At 40.8% G+C, this 20,740-nt stretch overlaps 1 protein-coding gene across 1 annotated transcript in view; it reads right to left on the bottom strand.

Moving 5' to 3' along the window:
• LOC130923086 (1-phosphatidylinositol 4,5-bisphosphate phosphodiesterase beta-1-like) overlaps positions 1–11,112 on the bottom strand; it is a 55,385-nt gene extending 44,273 nt beyond the window's left edge. The window contains exons 1-5 of the mRNA XM_057848512.1: positions 10,792–11,112; positions 6,478–6,555; positions 6,174–6,242; positions 1,044–1,184; positions 900–979 (exon numbers count right to left, since the gene is read on the bottom strand). Of these exons, the coding sequence (XP_057704495.1) occupies positions 900–979; positions 1,044–1,184; positions 6,174–6,242; positions 6,478–6,555; positions 10,792–10,890 (467 nt within the window). The 5' untranslated portion in view covers positions 10,891–11,112. The remainder of the gene's footprint in view (positions 1–899; positions 980–1,043; positions 1,185–6,173; positions 6,243–6,477; positions 6,556–10,791) is intronic.
• Positions 11,113–20,740: the final 9,628 nt, after the last annotated feature.

The raw sequence follows: 20,740 nt of genomic DNA on the forward strand, positions 1-20,740 counted from the left end.
CTTCTGTGGTCCCAGCTCTCTGTAGGTCATTCCCTTGGTCCCCCCGTGTGGTTCTGGGATTTTTGCTCACTGTTCTTGTTATCATTTTGACACCAGGGGGTGAGATCGTGCATGGAGCCCCAGATCGAGGGAGATTATCAGTGGTCTTGTATGTCTTCCATTTTCTAATAATTGCTCCCACAGTTGATTTCTTTACACCAAGTGTTTTACCTATTAAAGATTCAGTCTTCCCAGCCTGGTGCAGGTCTACAATTTTGTCTCTGGTGTCCTTCAACAGCTCTTTAGTCTTGGCCATAGTGGAGTTTAGAGTGTGACTGACTGAGGTTGTGGACAGGTGTCTTTTATACCGATAATGAGTTAAAACAGGTGCCATTAATACAGGTAACGAGTAGAGCCTCGTTAGACCTCGTTAGAAGAAGTTAGACCTCTTTGACAGCCAGAAATCTTGCTTGTTTGTAGGTGACCAAATACTTATTTTCCACTCTAATTTGGAAATAAATTCTTTTAAAATCAAACAATGTGATTTTCTGTTTTTTTTTTCACATTCTGATTCTGTCCCTCATGGTTGAGTTTTACCCATGTTGACAATTACAGGCCTCTCTAATCTTTTCAAGTAGGAGAACTTGCACAATTGGTGGTTGACTAAATACTTATTTGCCCCACTGTATATATGCATATTATATTATGAAGTCTGTGGTACTGTACTATGTAATTCGCTTAAAAATAAACTGAAAATTCAGCTAAAGAATGAATTAAAAGAAGAAAATCAGTCAAAAATCAACAAAAGACTAATTGTGGATTGAAACAAAATGAATAAAGGGGAAATGGGAGTAAAAAATAATTTAAGGAAAAAATGTTGGAAATAGACAAATGACGTGTGTGTTTGTGTATTTTCTTACGCTTTGAGTAGACTGTGGTCCCTGTTCAAATTGTGACTCAGCAGGTTGGAAGATAGACAAAAGAGCTCCTCGGACCACACCTGCCAAAGCCATCATCACAATCACCACCGTCATCACTCTCACCTTCCCTCTTGGCCCTCTAACCTTTGCTTCATCCTCCTGAGACGCGATGAAGATAATCTGGTTGACGTTGACAATGTCAGAAGCCGTCACCACGGTGACCATGCGGTTCTCCAGCCGGCCCACCAGATTGCCCACGTCCAGCAACTCCCGCAGCTTAGCCTCCTATTGGCAGTCAGTCACAGTGTTCTTATTGCAAAGCTATAAAAGTCTAAACAACCATTTTTGAATGCCAGGTTTCTGTCTCAATGAGAAAGAAAAAAACAAAAACAAAAACAAGAGAAACCATTTCAAAACTTTTCACTACTTTTTTTAAACAGTATATCAGAAAAACTTGGCATTTTAACACGGGTGTGTATACTTTTAAAATCACAAAGTTTTTTTTTTTTTTTAATGCAAAACCAGAAAAACTTGGCATTTTAACACGGGTGTGTGTATACTTTCAAAAATCACAATGTGCTTTTTTTTCTTTTTCTTTTTATGCAAAACCTCATAATTCCACCTCATCAGTGCTCAAACTGACCCCCTTTTTTCCCCACCAGTATAACAATTTTTAGATATTAAACGTGCACCAATGTAACAGCACCTCAATTATTCACGAAATGGCCATAATATTTCAGTAGACATTAAAGAAACATGTTTTTTGGAAATTCTGTACTTCTAAAATGAATTTCAATGGTTAAGCAGAGACTTTCCCATTTTAAAAGACGATTTACGCGTTGCAAATTTGCTTCCGTTTTGCTTCCATGTTCATCACCAGTCAATAATGAGACCAGTTTCCAGTCTTCGTCCGGGTTGCCACAACTCTTTACGCTCCGTAAACTAAGGCAGTGCCAATTTTTAGTCTTATTTATGTCTACCACTCAAGCTAAAAAAAAAAAAAAAGTTTTTATGAATCTCAAAGGATTCAAGACAACAAGAGAAGCAAAACAAGGATATGCATTCATTTGGCGTGGTTCGTCATCGTCGTCTCCCGCTTATCCGAATCCAGGTCGCGAGGGCAGCAGCCTCAGCAAAGAGGCCCAGACAGCTTCCACCAGCTCGTCTGGGATAATCCCAAGGTGTTCCAAGGCCAGGCGAGACATATAAACTCTCCAGCGTGTCCTGGGTCGGCCCCGGGGTCTCCTCCCAGTTGGACATGCCTGAAACCTCCCAAGGGAGGCGTCCAGCGGGCATCCTAACCAGATGTTCAAACGACTTCAACTGGCTCCTCTCGACATGGAAGAGCAGCGGCTCTACTACAAGTCCCTCACCCTATCTCTAAGGCTGAGCCAGGCCACTCTGCGAAGGAAACTCATTTCAGCTGCTTGTATCTGCAATCGTGTTCTTTCAGTTATTACCCAAAGTTCATTGCTATAGGTGAGGGTAGGAACGTAGATTGACCAGTAAATTGAGAGCTTCGCCTTCCGGCTCAGCTCCCTCTTCACCACGACAGACTGGTTAAGCGCCCGCAACACAGCGGACGCTGCCCCAATCCGATCTCACGCTCCGACCTACCCTCACTCGTGAACATGATCCCGAGATACTTGAACTTCTCCACCTGGGGCAAGTAGTCACCCTTGACCTGGAGTGAACAATCCTCACTTTTCTGGCTGAGAACCATGGCCTCAGACTTGGAGGTGCTGATTCTCATCCCAGCCGCTTCACACTCAGCAATTTAAGCAATTAAATCGTCATTGTAGATGCTGTCAATGCATTATCAAATTACATACACAGTGGAACCTCGATTTACGAAATTAATTGGTTCTGAAAAGTTTCCTAACTTGAAAATTTTGTGAGTAGAGACACTTTTTCCATGTAAATGCCCTAATCAGTTCCAAACCCCCCAAAATTCAGACATAAATCTTTTATAATGCATCAAAACTTGAGAGTCGAGTAAAGAATAAAAGTTAATACACTAATGTAAAGCTATCGGAACACAAGGGGCAAATGAAGAAGATGCTGATACACACATACAGTGGGGCAAATAAGTATTTAGTCAACCACTAATTGTGCAAGTTCTTCCACTTGAAAATATTAGAGAGGCCTGTAATTCTCATGCATGATGCTTCCACCCCCATGCTTCACAGTGGGCATGTTGTTCTTTGGATGCAATTCAGTATTCTTTCTCCTCCAAACACGAGAACCTGTGTTTCTACCAAAAAGTTCTCTTTTGGTTTCATCTGACCATAACACATTCTCCCAGTCCTCTTCTGGATCATCCAAATGCTCTCTATCGAACCGCAGACGGGCCTGGACGTGTACTTTCTTCAGCAGGGGGACACGTCTGGCAGTGCAGGATTTGAGTCCCTGGCAGCGCATTGTGGTACAGATAGTAGCCTTTGATACTGTGGTCCCAGCTCTCTGTAGGTCTTTCACTAGGTCCCCCTGTGTGGTTGTGGGATTTTTGCTCATGGTTCTTGTTATCATTTTGACGCCACAGGGTGAGATCTTGCATGGAGCCCGGGATCGAGGGAGATTATCAGTGGTCTTGTGTGTCTTCCATTTTCTAATAATTGCTCCAACAGTTCATTTCTTTACACCATTACAGATTCAGTCTTCCCAGCCTGGTGCAGGTCTACAATTTTGTCTCTGGTGTCTTTCGACAGCTCTTTGGTCTTGGCCATAGTGAAGTTTGGAGTGTGACTGACTGAGATTGTGGACAGGTGTCTTTTATACCGATAATGAGTTAAAACAGGTGCCATTAATACAGGTAACGAGTAGAGCCTCGTTAGACCTCGTTAGAAGACGTTAGACCTCTGACAGCCAGAAATCTTGCTTGTTTGTAGGTGACCAAATGCTTATTTTCCACTCTAATTTGGAAATAAATTCTTTAAAAATCAAACAATGTGATTTTCAGTTTCCCCCCCATTCTGTCTCATGGTTTTAAGTTTACCCATGTTGACAATTACAGGCCTCTCTAATCTTTTTAAGTAGGAGAACTTGCACAATTGGTGGTTGACTAAATACTTGTTTGCCCCACTGTACAGCAGAGATTCCTCTGAGCCAATTGGATGCCATGAATGCTAGTCAATAGCCAATGGCGTACCGCAAGCAACACGTCAATTTTGCTCATTAAAATTCATGACGTTATCAATTGTAATTAGGCGGGTCAACCTCCTGTTTGTCCCTAATAATAAATGAATGGAAATAGTGTACGAACGAGATGTTTACTGAGCTAAACCTGCCAGTTCCGTCCGAAAATAATGTCCATGGTGCCAAATTCATGGTAAAGATGTGGAAGAACATACAAATGTTCAGTTAAAGAGATGGCTTGAGTGTTGACCGATGAAAAAAACGAGCCGACCTGTTCCAGAGTTAGCTTTTTTATCGAAACTTTAGTCTTGTCTGCATTGCCTTGCGCCACTGACAGTGACATTCTCTTGTTTCAACAATCTATCCTTTACCACCATATGCCCTGTCTCTCTTATATATTATATCCTCTGGTTGTCTTAGGTCTCTGACTGTTCTTGGGGGCAATTTACATAGCTATTTTTGAGTAGCGATCGCAAATGCCCCTCAGTCACAGCAACAAACTTTTAATTCTTTCATTGATAACAAATCTTAATTCTATAGTTTATTGACACTTCCCCCTTACTAAAGTTGTTTTTTTGTTTTGTTTTTTTTACATAAGAGAAGGTAACAGCGGCAGTCAGATACCGTTTTCAGATCATTCATCGTCAGACAGAAGCAGGACGGCAAAACGCCACACTAAAAAATAAGTAAAAATATCAAAATGGCTTACCTCTTTGTCCTCTGAAGTACCATGGCCCCCAACAAAATGTTTACTGCATATTAAATGTGAATGGGTTCACCTTGCTGCCGTTAAACTGGTCTTTTGGATGTCCGCGTAAGTTCATCCATTCTTCAAAGTTTTTCCTCCGAGTTTTTTGGTTTCGGGAAATGTATGAAGAAAACATCCTTCATATGTCGTAATGTCTAGAGTCGTTTCTACATGTTCCATAGCAGTAGTGTTTGATCGGCGTGTTCTGTTTTGAAAAATTACCGGAGAAAACAAGCAGAAATAAAATGATTTGTATGCGAGGGCGTGTCTATAATGTCCCACTTCCGTGCTAAAATGGCGACGTCATGGTCTAAAATAGCATTTGTGAAATACGCTATTGCAGAGCAGCTATAAGTATGTTATGTTCAGTAAACTCTGGGAGCTGCGAGCCCCAGGCACGCTGTATTTTGCTTTTCATATCCTGAAATTTCTTTCGTAACAAGAGGCAATATTTTCCCAATGAGGCGTGTCTTAACCTGAAAATTCTCTACGTAGGGACGTTCGTAAGTAGAGTTACCACTGCACTGTATGTTTTTTTTGCGAGAGTGCTCATACATTGAGAAAAGTAGCCCTCCCTCACTTCAGTCATGGTGACATATATTAACTTGGACCTCGTATCATGGCTCTTTTAATCGTCATTACTAAATTTTGGCATTATTACATTGAAAACATCTTGTATGGAAATAAAAAACAAGATATACCATCTGTAGAGGACTTGTGGCTTGCCACTTCTTTTCCTGCTGGTTCTCCAATGGCAACCCGAGGGGGAGGGACCTTTGTGCTAGTCAATATTTTGATCGAGTTGCAGTACTATTTTTGGCCATCAAGCTTACATTGTGCACTTTTGAATAAGGGTTAATAGCCAAAATCGACTGTTTTTTTTGTTCCTGGAGGATCACAAAGAGTTCTAAATTGTTCCCAAAAGCAGAGTAGGGACAAGCCAAAGAAACACGTTTGATAGCTGTAAGATTAGGTTACACCTTAAATAACTTTTAAAAGGGGACGAAAAAAGAGGAGGATAACAAAAATAAAAAATAGAAATATTCTAAAAAGTAAACAAGATTTTAAGTTAAATCCTTTTACTACAATTAAAAAAAATCATTTTTTAAGACAAAATGTGCAAAAAACTAGATTCTATAATTGTTTTGAGATGATAACAAATGAGAAACCTTTAACATAACAAAACACACAATATGTTCGTTTTGCAGAAAGCTTTCCGAATACACAACAATTGCTTCAGTATACAAATGACTCGTGTTTTTTTTTTTTTTTGCATGAAGAAGCATGGAGATTGCGTTTCTAAGGCGACGCGAGAATGAAGACGGCACTTTTGCAGAGGAGGTGAACAAGGTGAAGAGAAGGCGGACAGAAGGTGAAGAGGCCGCCATTACCTTGGCTGTTTTGGTGCTTCTGCCCGTCCGCACATCTTTCACGTGGGTTAAGTCTAGCAACTCTGTCTCCTGAAACATGTAAACACACGCATACACACACAATCACACACCAACACACTTAATCCTGTTTCCTGCAGAGGCGCTAAACTGTGTATGTTGACAATCAAGGATAATAGCCACATGCTGAGCATCTTTAGTGTGTGCACATCTGCTCACTTCCTATCTTCCTACTGTTTTATGTCTGACTCATCTTGAAATTGCATTCAAATAGTAATACAGGCATTAATTATTTGCATGCAAGCACCTTGTTCTGATCGGTCCAGTATAGAAACAGTCCATGAGGGTCCACGTAGAGAGTCACAGGAGTTACAGTGGAGAGATCCTGTAAAGGGGTTTAAGAAAAGAATAAAGTGTCTAGGATAGATCCGTGGGGTGCCTCCGAATTCATTTGAGGTCAAAATGAAGCTATATTTTCAATGAATTAATTATCAAATAATTCCCATAAATATGGGACACTATCCAATACAGCACCAACGCAAGGGATAATCATTTTTAGGGGATGTCAATCATTTCTGCTTGATAGATTTTCGATTGAGGCCTTCAGACAAAGATCTAAGTGTTTAACTGATCCAGTGGAGTATCTCAGAAGAAATTTGTGCTTAAGGCAGAACCGTAATGTTCAGTTAATAAATCAAATGTTAAATATTTACTATACAAATAATTAACAAAAAAAAACATTTTTTTTTGAACATACAAAAGCAAATAAGATGAAAAAAGATCAATACTGATAAGTTATGAAAACAATTAAAAGTTTTTTCACGTACAGATATGAAGAATAAAACTTTTATTCAATTAATAAAAAAAAACAAAAGATCCAATTAAGATTGAAAAATGAATTAAAATTCTCTCATTGACAGGGTCATTTTCAGAACATAAAATAATATATGCTGTATATAGCAAAAAACAGCTAGAGAACGGTAACTGAGATGATTGTAAAATTCAGAAAAAAATACATCAAATCTTTATTTACCTGATTACCTGAGTTATTTTTTAGAGTGTGCATACAATGCAAAAATTAATTTTCTAGAGCAGTAAATGATATTCTAAATGCAGTGATCCCTCGTTTTTCGCTGTTAATGGGCACCAGAACCCGCCGCGATAAGTGGAAAACCGCGAAGTAACGCACCCCCTCCAAAAAAAAGTTTTTTTTTGTGCGTGTTATTCAGATGTAAGTTATTCAGATGTAACATTGGAAAGACATACATGTAAGACATGTTTTCTCATTTTTTTACCCTGAAGTCTAATTAATTTTTTTTTTATATACATATATATACAAATATATATATATATATATATGTATATATATATATTAGCGGAAAACACTCAGGTGACTTGAAGTTCCGCTCTGAGACCCCCAATTTGGCTAAATTTCAAAATTGTCCGATATGCACGTGTGATACATCATTGGAAAGTTTAAAATCTCTTTTTTTTTTAATTTTTTTTAAAAATGTTTTTTAAACAGCAAAACCCTATCTGGAGGTGAGAGCACGCGAGAGCAGAATTACAGACGCCATGACTTTAACAAGATATTATCGCGTACTTACCTTGTTTCAATTCAAAAACTCCATGTAGTTATGTATCACTGAGTGTCAAGACACAGCTGTGAATGGCCACAGCTGGATTTTGGGGGGGATTTTATGGGTGAAACACTGTAAAATAACAAGGGTCGTAATGCAGAAATCGCAGACATCAAGGAGTGGTCGAGATTTTCTTTTTCATATACTTACGCTTTTAAATGTTTTTTTTCAGTTTTTCTTTGTTTGTAACAATTATTTATCATCTAAAACATCTTGGAAAATGCGATAGTAACAAAAAAATACAATTAAGCGATAGTTATGAGATAGATATTTGTGACTTTTTTACAGACACCATTTTTTTTCATTGTGATTTCGTTTGTTTAAAAGTTTAAAATATGCGGGTGAATAATTTTTTAAAGTCGTTTTTTTTTTTTGTTTAAAAGTTTAAAATATGCGGGTGAATAATTTTTTAAAGTCGTTTTTTTTTTTAAACGAAATATTACACATCAATTAATGATTCAAAGCTAAAAATGACATTTTGAATAATAAATGTAATTAATTACCTTCATTTTATGGCTGGGTTGAAACAAAAGCGGGTGCGTGACATCTGCAAACGGGGGATTCCAGGGTAAAACGAACAAATTAAAGATAGTTTCAATCTGCTATGACAGCATAAAGACATAGTTCTATCAAACACAACAGTTGTTCTAGCTTAAAATACAGCAGTTTCTTTTAAAGAAGAGTGCAAGAGCAGAAACTGCTTTTTCAGTCCTGTCTGTGTTTTCCACCGTATATATTTTAATAAATGGTTTTTAAGCACTTCAAATGTAATAATTATGATAAGTTTTAAACATTTTACTGTCCCACCAAATTATTTTTGAACAAGAATAAAGTCATAGGAAAATGCTAGGCTTTATTAAATGCTTCATAGTGAGTCTACTCAAATCCTCTCAAGCTACTCACTTACACACAATGAGTTGCCACAGCAACTGTTTAACAAGTTAAACGATGATTGACGCATGCGACGCTTTTGAAGTTTGTGACTCTGGCAAGATCAAACACAAACATCTGTCAACATCGTTAACTTTAATAAGCAACTCCAGTGCAGTCTCTGACGAACAAAGAGCAGGGAGAGTGAGTGAGGGAGCAAGAGATAGACTAAGCGATCGGGACAGTTCACCTGTTTTTTGTTGTTGTTGTTTTTTTAATTGAGAAAAAGTTCGCAATAGACTGAGGGCACAAAGTTTGAAGCGCAAAGTAGCGAGGGATCACTATCTTTAAAAATGTGATTTATTTCAATAAATAAATTATTATGCTTAATACATATGGATACAAATTTGATGAGCTTCATCATCACAAATGAACTTTACATTGATTTTCAACCACTTTGATGCCTATTGTTGCAAATTAGTGACATTCCAGCTCAAAGCAGACTCAAAGCATTTTTCAAACCCCACTATTTATTATTATTTATTATGTAGTTATGTATTTTAACTCACTGACTGCCTTTGACGGTGATACCCGTCCATTCCAGTTTGAACTTTCTCAGCTTGATTTAGCATCTACTGTACTTGAGCAAAAACACAAGTGAAAGATTTTAAAATAATTTTTAACATTTTGGCATCAAGGCGTTTAATATTATATATAAAAAATCCGCTCATCTTCAAACTTTCAAGAACTTGCTGCAAGGTTACCAATATAATTATTCAAATATCCATGTCGCCTGATTTTTTTTTTTTTTTATGGGAAGCGGCTTGACTCAATCCAAATGCCGACGACTGAAAATTGGCGAGGATGGCGAACTAGATCCCTGTCAAGTGTCGTCATGGCAACCAACTCTCTTTTAAAACAGCAAACACAGAAAAATAACTGTCCAAAAAAAAAAAAAATCAACTTGGGGGCACACACACACAAACGCCTGAACACATGCTCAGACACTGTCATTGTCAATCATCATGTGTGACACATTATGCGGCAGGTCTAGTTAGTTTTGGAGTAACCATGCCAGTTACCATGGCAACCGCAAGTTTGCATTGTGAGGGCATTTACAATACACATACACATAGAAATACATTTTGTTAGCACTCAAACAACAAGTAATGTATCTTTTTTCATCTATCGATGCCAGTTACAGTGGCATAGTGACAGGCAGAACAATTCAATGCTTTTCCACAAGATGGCAGAAGGCACAATTACCCCGCGTTACCCTGTTGCCATTCATACAACTGAATAGGTTTGTACTGAACAAAAATTAATGGTGATAGATTTGTTCTGTTCATTTATGACAAATAAAAACAGGTAGAGATATACAACTATAATGAAAAATTATAAAAGGAATACAATTAGAAATCAACATGTCTTCTTTTGAAACTTGTTTTTGTTTTTTAATGTTTTACGTTTGGTGGAAAAAAAAATATGAAAAGCGCAAGTTCACAACTGCTGTATTCTTCGATTTCCTAAATATATATTAATTAACTTTTTTAAATAGAGAAAAACACAGCAGATAAATACATCATTCTTGACAATGGACTAAAATAAAATTGGAAAAAAAATTCAGTTTCTGAGAAAAGTATTGACTAAATTATACTTTATGAATTATGATGAAATTTTAAATATTATACAAGACATTTTCATTCAATTTCTGTCTGAAGTCTGTATGACAGCTAACAAAAAAATTGTGAATATAACAAAAAAAAAAAGAAAAAAGACAGCATATTCACAAGTTCATTTTTTTTTAGTTTATACAAAATTAAGTTCATATTTCCTTTTTTTTTCACGAGTTGACTTATGCCTACTCTTTAAATGTATGGATTCTAAGAAGCTTTGGTAATTTTGGTAATTAATATGAAAAACGCCAAAGAATTGAAGATAAATATTTGCATATTTTAAAATGTATACAGTACTTCAATTAGATTGTCTCTATTGCATTGTAGATTTTTAGTGACATTTACGAATTTAAGATTAAAACGTAAAAAATGAGTCGATAACAAAATATGTAGTTACACAAAGAAAACTCTTACCAATTGTTGCACTAATCTTACCTCGTCCCATTTGATGAAGTTGCTGCCGTTCCTGAGGGTGTGTGACACAGCTGGAGGCTGGAGCTTCAAGGCGTGGACCCCCGGCTGTGCGCTGGCCATGGCTTCACTCTCCCCACCACACCACGCGACCTTTAGACGGGGTCCGAGCTGTCAAACACGCGTCAACAGACAGAGACGGTGGGCTGCTGATGCTGCATGCTCCTTCTCCTCCTCCTCCTCAGCATCTTCTTCTTCTTGTGGTGGTGGTGCTACTATCTGGCGTCCACCCCCGCCCGTGTGTGCTGCAAGAGACAGACTGAAGCAGATGCCTTTGTGGGAGACGGCAACACACGTGCGCGTGTGCGAGCGCTCAGCCTCCACAAATTGACTCATCGGCGACATGCGCAAAGCGGCTTCCCACAGATGGGGGAGGGATGAGAGGGAAGAAAGGATGGAAGGAGGAGGAGGAGAGGAAAAGGGAAAGAGGGGAAGATGAGTGGTGAAGAGGAGGCGGGATGCCTGGAGAAAAAAAAGCAGGATGTTTTGGGAAAAAAAGGGTTCAAAAGAACAAGTAGCGCTTGACTTTTTCAAATTTGGCCAACAGGTGGGCTCAGGGCTAACAATTGGAGGGAAAATTCACTTCCATCTATGTTAAATTGGCAGCACTGTTTGGCACATCTTCTGCACAGTTGGGATGACGCGGAATAAGATCCAAGATTTGGAATTTATGTTCCCTCCAGCGGTCAAAAAAAACTTTAAAAAAATGGTTTTTTTATATAATTGTCAAAAAGTAATATAATTGTCAAAAAGATCCCAGAGTGCTTTAGAAACATTAAATTGACATTAAAATATTATATAATTATCGAATAGATTTAAAAATATGTATGATTGATTGTAACTATAAGTATTAAAAAGAATGGGCCAGAAAACAAAAAAATCTGGGGATAATCTAATTATATTGAACAAGATAAAAAAAAAAACAGTTTGTCCCATCTTAAAAAAATGGTTTATATAAACTAAAAACCTTAATGCTGATTTGGAACGACACCAGCTGAAACGTCAACGTCAATATTTAAATTTAGGATAATTGAGTTTGAAATAACTGGTTTGCTTCACTTTGGATTCAATAAAGGACTTAAATAAGTCAGTTACAACATTTGGTGTGACAGATTTTGTACACTTTTTCAGTGTAACAAAGCTTTATTTTCTCATTTAAAAAACAACAAATATCTTAATAAAATGAATTTAACTGCAACATAACCTTTCAATTTCTCAAAATATATAGACAAAGTTCTGAGAATATTTATAAGCTCGAAACGATGTTCAAGCACAAAAGGACAAAAAATTAAATGAACAGTCACAATAGTCCTCTTCAGATAATTTGAAGGAAGAGTGTCAAACACAAACACTTTCCGAATAATCAAAAATGAAAAACTGAAGATTTTTCTTTTAATGAGGTCAATAGGTGAAGTTGTGCTTGACCTTTTGACCTTTGCTTTGAATGCTGCCTCATGCTTGCTCGTATTTTACCATCTACTTCAATGTCAAAATTCATCTTTATTCAATATGTGTGCGCACATTTTCATGCTTTTCTCTGCGACATCTGTCCAAAACAATTGCCGTTATCGAAGTGGGTTACTTAAAAAAAAAAAAAAAATGCTAGTTGCCATGGTAGCACAGCTCAGAATGCCCTGACTGAGTTGCGTAGCTGCGAGATGACCAGCATCAACTTTTCTTAGGTTAAAAAAGTGTTTTACTGGCTATTAGGTTCAATGGAAACTATAAAAAAAAAAATACTGGTCACATTTATTAGCATTTCCATTTTATTGTTGAAAATAAAGCAATCCAAATTTTATGGGAAAGTCACTTTTTTTAGCCTTTACTTTGCTCGTCTCCCTGTTGTCATGGTAACAATAGACTATCAGTCCGTCAAACAGGGCATGTCATATGCTGTCATCATTTTTTATGACAGTTGAGGCAGACTATCACTGAGGTGGGATTTTAAGATGTCAATACTAGGGGTGGGACTTAAACAAATTAATTATGATTAATCAATTAGAAAAGATTTCACGAGTTGAAAAAAAAACACATTTTAATCGCAAGTTAGATTCCAAACACAGAACCTTTGTCAGTCCACAATTTTCTGGACGACCGACTAAATTGATGCACGTATTAGCTCGGCTAACAAGTACCGAAATAAAGACATACAATTGAAAAAGAACATATTTCATTATAAAAAAAGATATCTTGTTAAAAATGTGGTTAATGCAAATATATATAATACTGTATGCTTGTCTTCACATAATTCACAGACGTCATTTTTTATAATGTTACCCATAACCCTTTATTTTGAGATGCGTACAGATGTGGTATTTGCTTTTTTTTTTTTCTTCCCCATTTTTGAGCATTTAAATGTAGGATTGTTTGATTGTCGTAAAATGGCCCCTTGACTTTAGATTCTTTAGTTTTATTCAACCAGGTAATTGTTTTCTACTGTTTACTATTGAAGAGCAATTACTATTAATTTTCTAGGCTCAATACCTTGCACTAATTATGGATTTTACTAATGGAATTTTGTTCTTTATTACATTCATCCCAATGTTAATGTTCTTTCAAAATCTTTTGAGGTTCAAATACGAGTTTAATTCAGATTTATTTATTTTTTGCTTCATTTACGAGCAAAGAATACGAGTGCACTTTTGACTTCACACCTGCAGTGAATTGTAAAAAAAAAAAAACAACTTATCCAACTATTACAATTTGAACATTCACTATCACTGCTGCTTTACTGAGAATTTCAAAATTAGACACATTTTTAACGCTGAATGCACCATAAGAGATATAAAATCAGCTCATTTTGTTTCCTAAATTATTATTATTATTTAAAAAACGGATGCCTGATTATTTTAAAGTACTATGTCAATCTAAAAAAAACCAAAATATTTCCCATAGGCTCACCACCTGTCGGAGGGGACAAAGGGGCCGGGTGTGTAAGGAGTTGGGCGGCAGCCTAAGGCAGGGGCCTAGGCGGTCCGACCCCCAGCAAGAGAAGCTAACTCTTGGGACATGGAATGTCACTTCTCTGGTGGGGAAGGAGCCCGAGCTGGTGTGTGAGGCAGAAAAATTCCGACTAGATATTGTCGGACTCGCCTCCAAACACAGTTTGTGTTCTGGTACCAATCCTCTCAAGAGGGGTTGGACTACTTTCCACTCTGGCATTGCCCACAATGTGCAGAGCAGTTGTGGGCATACTTATTGCCTCCCGGCTTGGCGCCTGTACGTTGGGGTTTACCCCTGTAGACGAGATGGTAACCTCGCGCCGCCTTCAGAAGGTGGGACGGGTCCTGACTGTTGTTTGTGCTTATGCATCGAACAGCAGCTCAGAGTAACCATCCTTTTTGGAGTCCTTGGAGGATGTGCTGGAGAATGCTCCCTCTGACGAGTCCTTCATTTTGCTGGGGGACTTCAACGCTCACGTGGGCAATGACAGTGAGACCTGGAGGGCCGTGATTGTGAGGACCCCCCCCCCCCCCCCCCCCCAATCAAAACCCGAGCGGTGTTCTGTTATTGGACTTATGTGCATGTCACGGTTTGTCCTTAACGAACATCATGTTCAAACATAGGGGTGTCCAAATGTGCATTTGGCACCAGGACACCCTGGGCCGCATTTTGTAGTTGTGTCATCGGAAGTGCGGCCGCATGTTTTGTACACTTGTGTGAAGAGAGTGGCAGAGCTTTCAACTACCTGGTGGCTCCGATGGTGGGGAAAGATGCTGGCCAGACGTATTGTGAAGGTGTGCTGGGAACGTCTGGCAGAATCATCTGTTAGAAAGAGCTTCCACACCCACCTCCGGCAGAACTTCTCCCTTGTCCCTGGGAGGTGGGTAACATTAAGCCTGAGTTATACTTCCGCGTCAGACCTACGCCGTCAAGGAAGAATCGAGTTACGACCCTACGCCGTAGCCTGACGCGCACCTCTCGATTTTTGTAACCTTCGCGCCGCGTAGACGCGTATGACGTAGCGAAAACGGACTGTGATTGGTCCGCTCAGACTGTTGTTTCCGGTTTACCGCGAAAACACCGCCATTGTACAATAGAATCAAACATTGTTTTCTACACGCAAAAATGGACCAAGCCGACGGGAGTATCATCGAAGAGCAAGTCTCGTCAAGAAATTATTATTGTGATTGCCAAATGGCAAGGTCGGCGATCGAAAAAAATAAATAAATGGAAGAACCACCGAGACGTGGGTGGTCGGAATCGAGTGGTCACACGAAGCGGTGACCCAGTCGGCCAAAAACTGCCAACTTTTTATCACTTTATGTCGTATTTTCGGTTGGTGCACTTCATCATTTACTGTGTACATATGTTTGCTGTGAGTCTGTGACTTATTTACGTGTCACACTTCAAGTATATAAAGAATAAAGCACAGATTTGGTGTCAACAGTTGTTTTGATGTTTAATTTTCAATAACAGACAGTTCACACACACGATACATCATCACTGATTGAGAGTGCCTCGGTGCTTTTTATGGTAACCTTAAAATCAAGCCTCCCAACGCAGTTTGGGAAGTTCCCTAGACGCCAGAAATCTGCTATGGCTTCCCACTGGCTGGTTGTAGGACACGGCAAACAAATCGGGCTGGAGGGCTTTGCAGACCTTGAACGCAGTGCTCGAAGCCAGTTTGAAGCTAGCCGCCACAGCTAGCTCTCTCCACCTGAGTCTAAAACTCTGTGCGGCATCAAAAGTCGGCCAGACCGCCTCGAAACAGTCTTCTGCGTCGCCTGCCCCTCAACATTTGTATGTTCAATATTTATTCAGTGTTGATGAGCAGAATATTTACTTTCAAGAGTTCCATATTGCATTGTTTATTTTTCTCCGACTAGCGGAAGTAAACAAGCATGCCCCAAAACCGTACAAACATAACGCCACATCCCTCTAGTGGCTTGGCGGTGAATTACAGAGCAACGCGTTCCCTCACCGCAGAACTATCGAATGTCGAATGAAGTAGTCGCTGCGCCGTCACCGCAACGCGGGAGCATAACTCAGGCTGAGTTATACTCCTGCGTTGCGGTGATGGCGTAGCGACTACGGCGTCACTCGACATTCGATGGCCCTCACCGCAGAACTATCGAATGTCGTAGTCGCTGCGCCGTCACCGCAACGCGGGAGCATAACTCAGGCTGAGTTATACTCCTGCGTTGCGGTGACGGCGTAGCGACTACGGCGTCACTCGACATTCGATGGTTCTCCGGCCAGTTGACGCGTTGCTCTGTAATTCACCGCCAAGCCACTATAGGGGTGTGGCGTTATGTTTGTACGGTTTTGGGGCATGCTTGTTGACTTCCTCTTGTCTAGTTTAACGGAGAAAAAATAAACAATGCAAGATGGAACGCTTGAATGTGGATCTTCAGCTCATCGACATCGAATAAATATTGATCACATAACTGTTGAGGCGCAGGCGACGCAGAAGACGGTTTCGAGGCGGTCTGTCCAACTTTTGATGCCACATAGAGAGTTCTAGCCTCGGGTGGAAACCAGCTAGCTGTGGCTGCTAGCTTCAAACTGGCGTCGAGCAGTGCGTCCAGCTTTTTGTCCGAGGTCTGCAAAGCCCTCCAGCCCGATTTGTTTGCCGTGTTCTTCAAACAGCCAGTGGGAAGACGTAGCAGATTTCTGGCATCTATGGAACTACCCAAACTGCGTTGGAAGCCTTGATGTTAACGTTATCATAAAAGCACCGAGGCACTTTCAATCAGTGATGATGTATCGTGTGTTAACAGTCTGTTGTTGAAAATTAAACATCAAAACAACTCTTTTGGCACCGACCCTGTGCTTTATTCTTCCTATACTTGAAGTGTGACACGTAAATAAGTCACAGACTCACAGCAAACATAATTACACAATAAATGATGAAGTGCACCAACCAAAAATACGACATAAAAAGCTGGCAGTTTTTGGCCGACTGGGTCACCGCTTCGTGTGGCAACCTGATTCCGAACACACACGTCTCCGTGGTTCTTCCATTTTTTTTATTCAATCGCTGACCTTGCCATTTGGCAATCTTTATGATGTCTTGACGAAACTTGCTCTTCGATAATACTCCGGTCGGCTTTGTCCATTTTTGCGTGTAGAAAAATAATGTTTGATTCTTTTATACAATGGCGGTGATTTGTGCTGAACCGGAAATAACAGTCTGAACAGACCAATCACAGTCCATTTCCGCCACATCATATGCGTTGACGTGACGCTAGGGTTTGAAAATTCAATAGGAGCACGTAAGGCTACGGCACAGGGTCGCAAATCGGGTCTTCCTTGATGGCGCAGGTCTGACGCGGAAGTATAACTCGGCCTTTAGACCATGAAGTGGGGCCGTGTTCCGCGCCTCCGTTGTTGAGGTGGTCGATCAAAGCTGTGGCTGAAAGGTGGTTGGTGCCTGTCATGGTGGAAATCTCTGAACCTGCTGGTCGACACCAGCGGTAAGGGATGCCGTCAAGCTAAAGAAAGAGGCCTACCGGGCCTTTCTTGTGTGTGGGACTCTAGAGGCAGCTGACAGGTACTGGCTAGCCAAGCAGAATGCCGCTTCAGCAGTCTCTGAGGGCAAAATGGGAGGAGTTCGACAAGGCCATGGAAAACGACTACCAGACGATGGAAATTCTGGTCCACCATCCAGGTGTCTCAGGAGAGCAAAGCAGTGCACCGTTAACGCTGTGTATAGTGGAGATGGGGTACTGCTGACCTTGACACAGGACGTCGTGAGTCGGTGGGGAGAATACTTCGAAGACCTCCTCAATTCCACCGACACGCCTTTCTTTGAGGAAGCAGACTCTGTGGAGTCCGAGGTGGGCTCTCCTGTCTCTGGAGTCGAAGTCACTGAGATAGTTGGACAGCTCCTCGGTGGCAGGGCCCCGTGGGTGGATGAGATCCACCCTGTGTTCCTGTAGGCTCAGGTTGTTGTGGGGCTGTCGTGGCTGACACGCCTCTACAACATCGCATGGACATCAGGGACAGTGTCTCTGGATTGGCAGACCCCTTTTTAAGAAGGTTGTGTTCCAACTAGAGAGGGATCGAACTCCTCATCCTCCCTGGTAAAGGATATTCAGGGGTGTTGGAGAGGATGGTCCGTCGGGAAGTCAAATCTCGGATTCAGGAGGAGCACTGTGGTTTACGTCCCAGACGTGGAACAGTGGACCAGCTCTACACCCTCGGCATGGTCCTTGAGGGTGCATGGTAGTTCGCCCAATCGGTCTACATGTGTTTTGTGGATTTGGAGAAGCCGTTCGTAGGGGGAGAAGCTCGGCCATTTGGGAGGGACTTAGGATGGTGCAGCTACTCCTCCGCATTGGGAGGAGCCACCTGAGGTGGCTCGGGCATCTGGTTTGGATGCCTCCCTAGAGAGGTGTTCCGGGCATGTCCCACGACGACCAGGGACAAGCTGGAGAGACTGTGTCTCTCGGCTGGCTTGGGAACGCCTTGGGATCCCACCGAGGAGCTGGCTGAAGTGGCTGGGGAGAGGGAAGTCTGGGCTTCCCTGCTTAAGCTGCTGCCCTTGTGACCTGACCCCGGATTAAGCGAGAGATAATGGATGGATGGTTGGATGAATGGAAAAAATAAAATCACAACTGATCTTCATCAATACAGAAAAAAGGAATATAAAAAAAAAAAAAACCTTTTGGCACTGTATTTCTGTGTTTGTCGACTAGACTGATTAAGACGGGAAGCGTGTGGGCGAGGCCGAGGAGATTTAGGACGGCAAAACGTAGTGCGGGCGTCAAGGAGACGCAAAATAGAATGACAAGGCGTCTGCTAAAAAATGAAAACAAGCGAGCTGGCAGCCACACACCGTCCTGCAAACATGACAACAAGCTGATGGAGAGAGCAAATGAACAGAAGAGTGCGGGAGGGAGAGAGTGGGGCAGGTTTGTTTATGCCCAATAAAATGAAATGTCCTCTGTCTGAACACAGACAGGATGATGGATTCTCGTCTGCATAAATGAAGCACTTGAGGCTCCTTCTGTGCAAAGTGGCTCATAAAGATCTGGATCAATACATCCATTTATTATATGATCAACTAGAGCACGCTTGTCACACTAGGACCAACATTTATATGTCAATCAATTTTGAACCTATTTCAACTGGGAGAGGTCGGCAGCGAAAGATCCGTGCCATAATTCCCAGTTCAATTGGATTAGGCTTCTATTGCCGTCAATGATTTAATTATGTATGAATGCATGTGCTGCCGTGTCTTGAATTCATTCAAATACCATACTTGTATTTCAAAACACTCCAAATCTCTTTGCCCGTTGAAATCATTTTGCAATCATTGCAAACAGGTGGTTTGTGTATCACCTGTGGTACATACAGTGCCGGAGCAAGTGCGAACAGGGCTCGGGTGCGATAAGCAGAAACGGGACTGCCTGGGAGGACCTTCCAACAGTGTGTGTTTGTTGGGGTGCTAGTATTTAATTATTCGCTGGCCCCTCCCCACCTTCGCAGGCCCCTTCTGATGTGTGTGTGTGTTGGATGCAAGTAGAAATGTCTTTGCGAGCCACTCCAGAGAGCCGTCCAAGCAGCCGGCAGACACTTGAACTCTATATTAAAGCTCTGGGTATCATATTACCTTTATGTTTGACCCTCTCCTCACCCAACCAAACCCACTTTACGCCGAAAAACCGGGCCCCTTAGAGGTCCGAGCCCAGGTGCGGTCGCACCCTCCTAAGTTCCGCCCCTGGATAAATATCCTCCCTCTAAAGCAGGGAGGATATATCCAACTCCGGTCCCCGAGAGCCCCTATCTAGCTTGTTTTCCATGGCTCCCTTAATGCTGCACTAGAGGGAGGATATTTACCCGGGGCGGAACTTAGAGGGGTGCGACTGCACCTGTGATCGGGCCTTTGTTGCTCTAGTGTAACTTTTTTATTTTTTACAGGATTTCTTTATCATGGAATTCATTTTTCCCCCCACTCTTTCATGAATAAGCTATGTATAAATGAGTGCGTGACCTCGTTAAAGTTTTTCATCCGAATGGTTTGTCATTTGAATGCAATTGCTTTTGTAAGTCAAACCGCTCTGCAAACGAGCGGAGTTCAAATTGTTGACGGCGTGACACTGTACCTTACAATGCAAGTACAGTACCTGCCCACTTTGTGATCCTACCCATCCACTCAACAACTGCCAATCAGAGTAAAGCATTTAAACGTAAATGTTAAATATTCAATTTGGATACAGTCAACCACATATTAATAAGAGTCCGACTGTTTGCAGAGCAGGCAAAAATGACAAATGTAAAATGTTTGAAAAAGGACATTTCAGGCATTTTCAATGCAAATTGTCTTGTAAACCTGATATTAGGAGTGGGAACCTCTTGGTACCTCACGATACGATACGATTTGCGATACAAAGCTCACAATAACGATCTGACGATATGGCGATACAACGATTATCGATACATTGGTCAGGAAATCATTCTAGGATATTCTACAAACAACTAATTAACAGAAAAACAAGCTTCTATTGTGAATTGGAATTAGTTTATCACTGGTAGACGTCCAATCCATTTGAACTGGGATTCAAACGGATTGAACGTCTATGGCTGACAGTGGCAGTCAATGCCAGGCAATTAGGTAATTTTGGGCCATTTAAGGTCTCAATGGAACAGCACCAAACAAAAGTTTTAGCTTCATCACCTTGTCCAATGCAGATTCTTGACTCTTGACAAGGTGATGATGCTGGAACTTTGGTTTGGTGCTGTTCCAGTGACATTTACAAAGATGACTTCCTGAAAAAAACATCAAAATTCCCTCAGTCCTTGATGATATGGGGCTGCATGTCAGGCAAAGGCACTGGGGAGATGGCTGTGGTTAAATCTTCAATAAATGCAAAAGTTTACATTGAAATTTTACACCTTTCTCATCCCTTCAATTGAAAATATGTTTGTCATTTTCCAAGATGACAATGCATCATGCCACAGAGCT

The sequence above is a fragment of the Corythoichthys intestinalis genome, chromosome 10 (assembly GCF_030265065.1).
Source record: "Corythoichthys intestinalis isolate RoL2023-P3 chromosome 10, ASM3026506v1, whole genome shotgun sequence".
Classification (NCBI taxonomy): Eukaryota; Metazoa; Chordata; class Actinopteri; order Syngnathiformes; family Syngnathidae; genus Corythoichthys; species Corythoichthys intestinalis.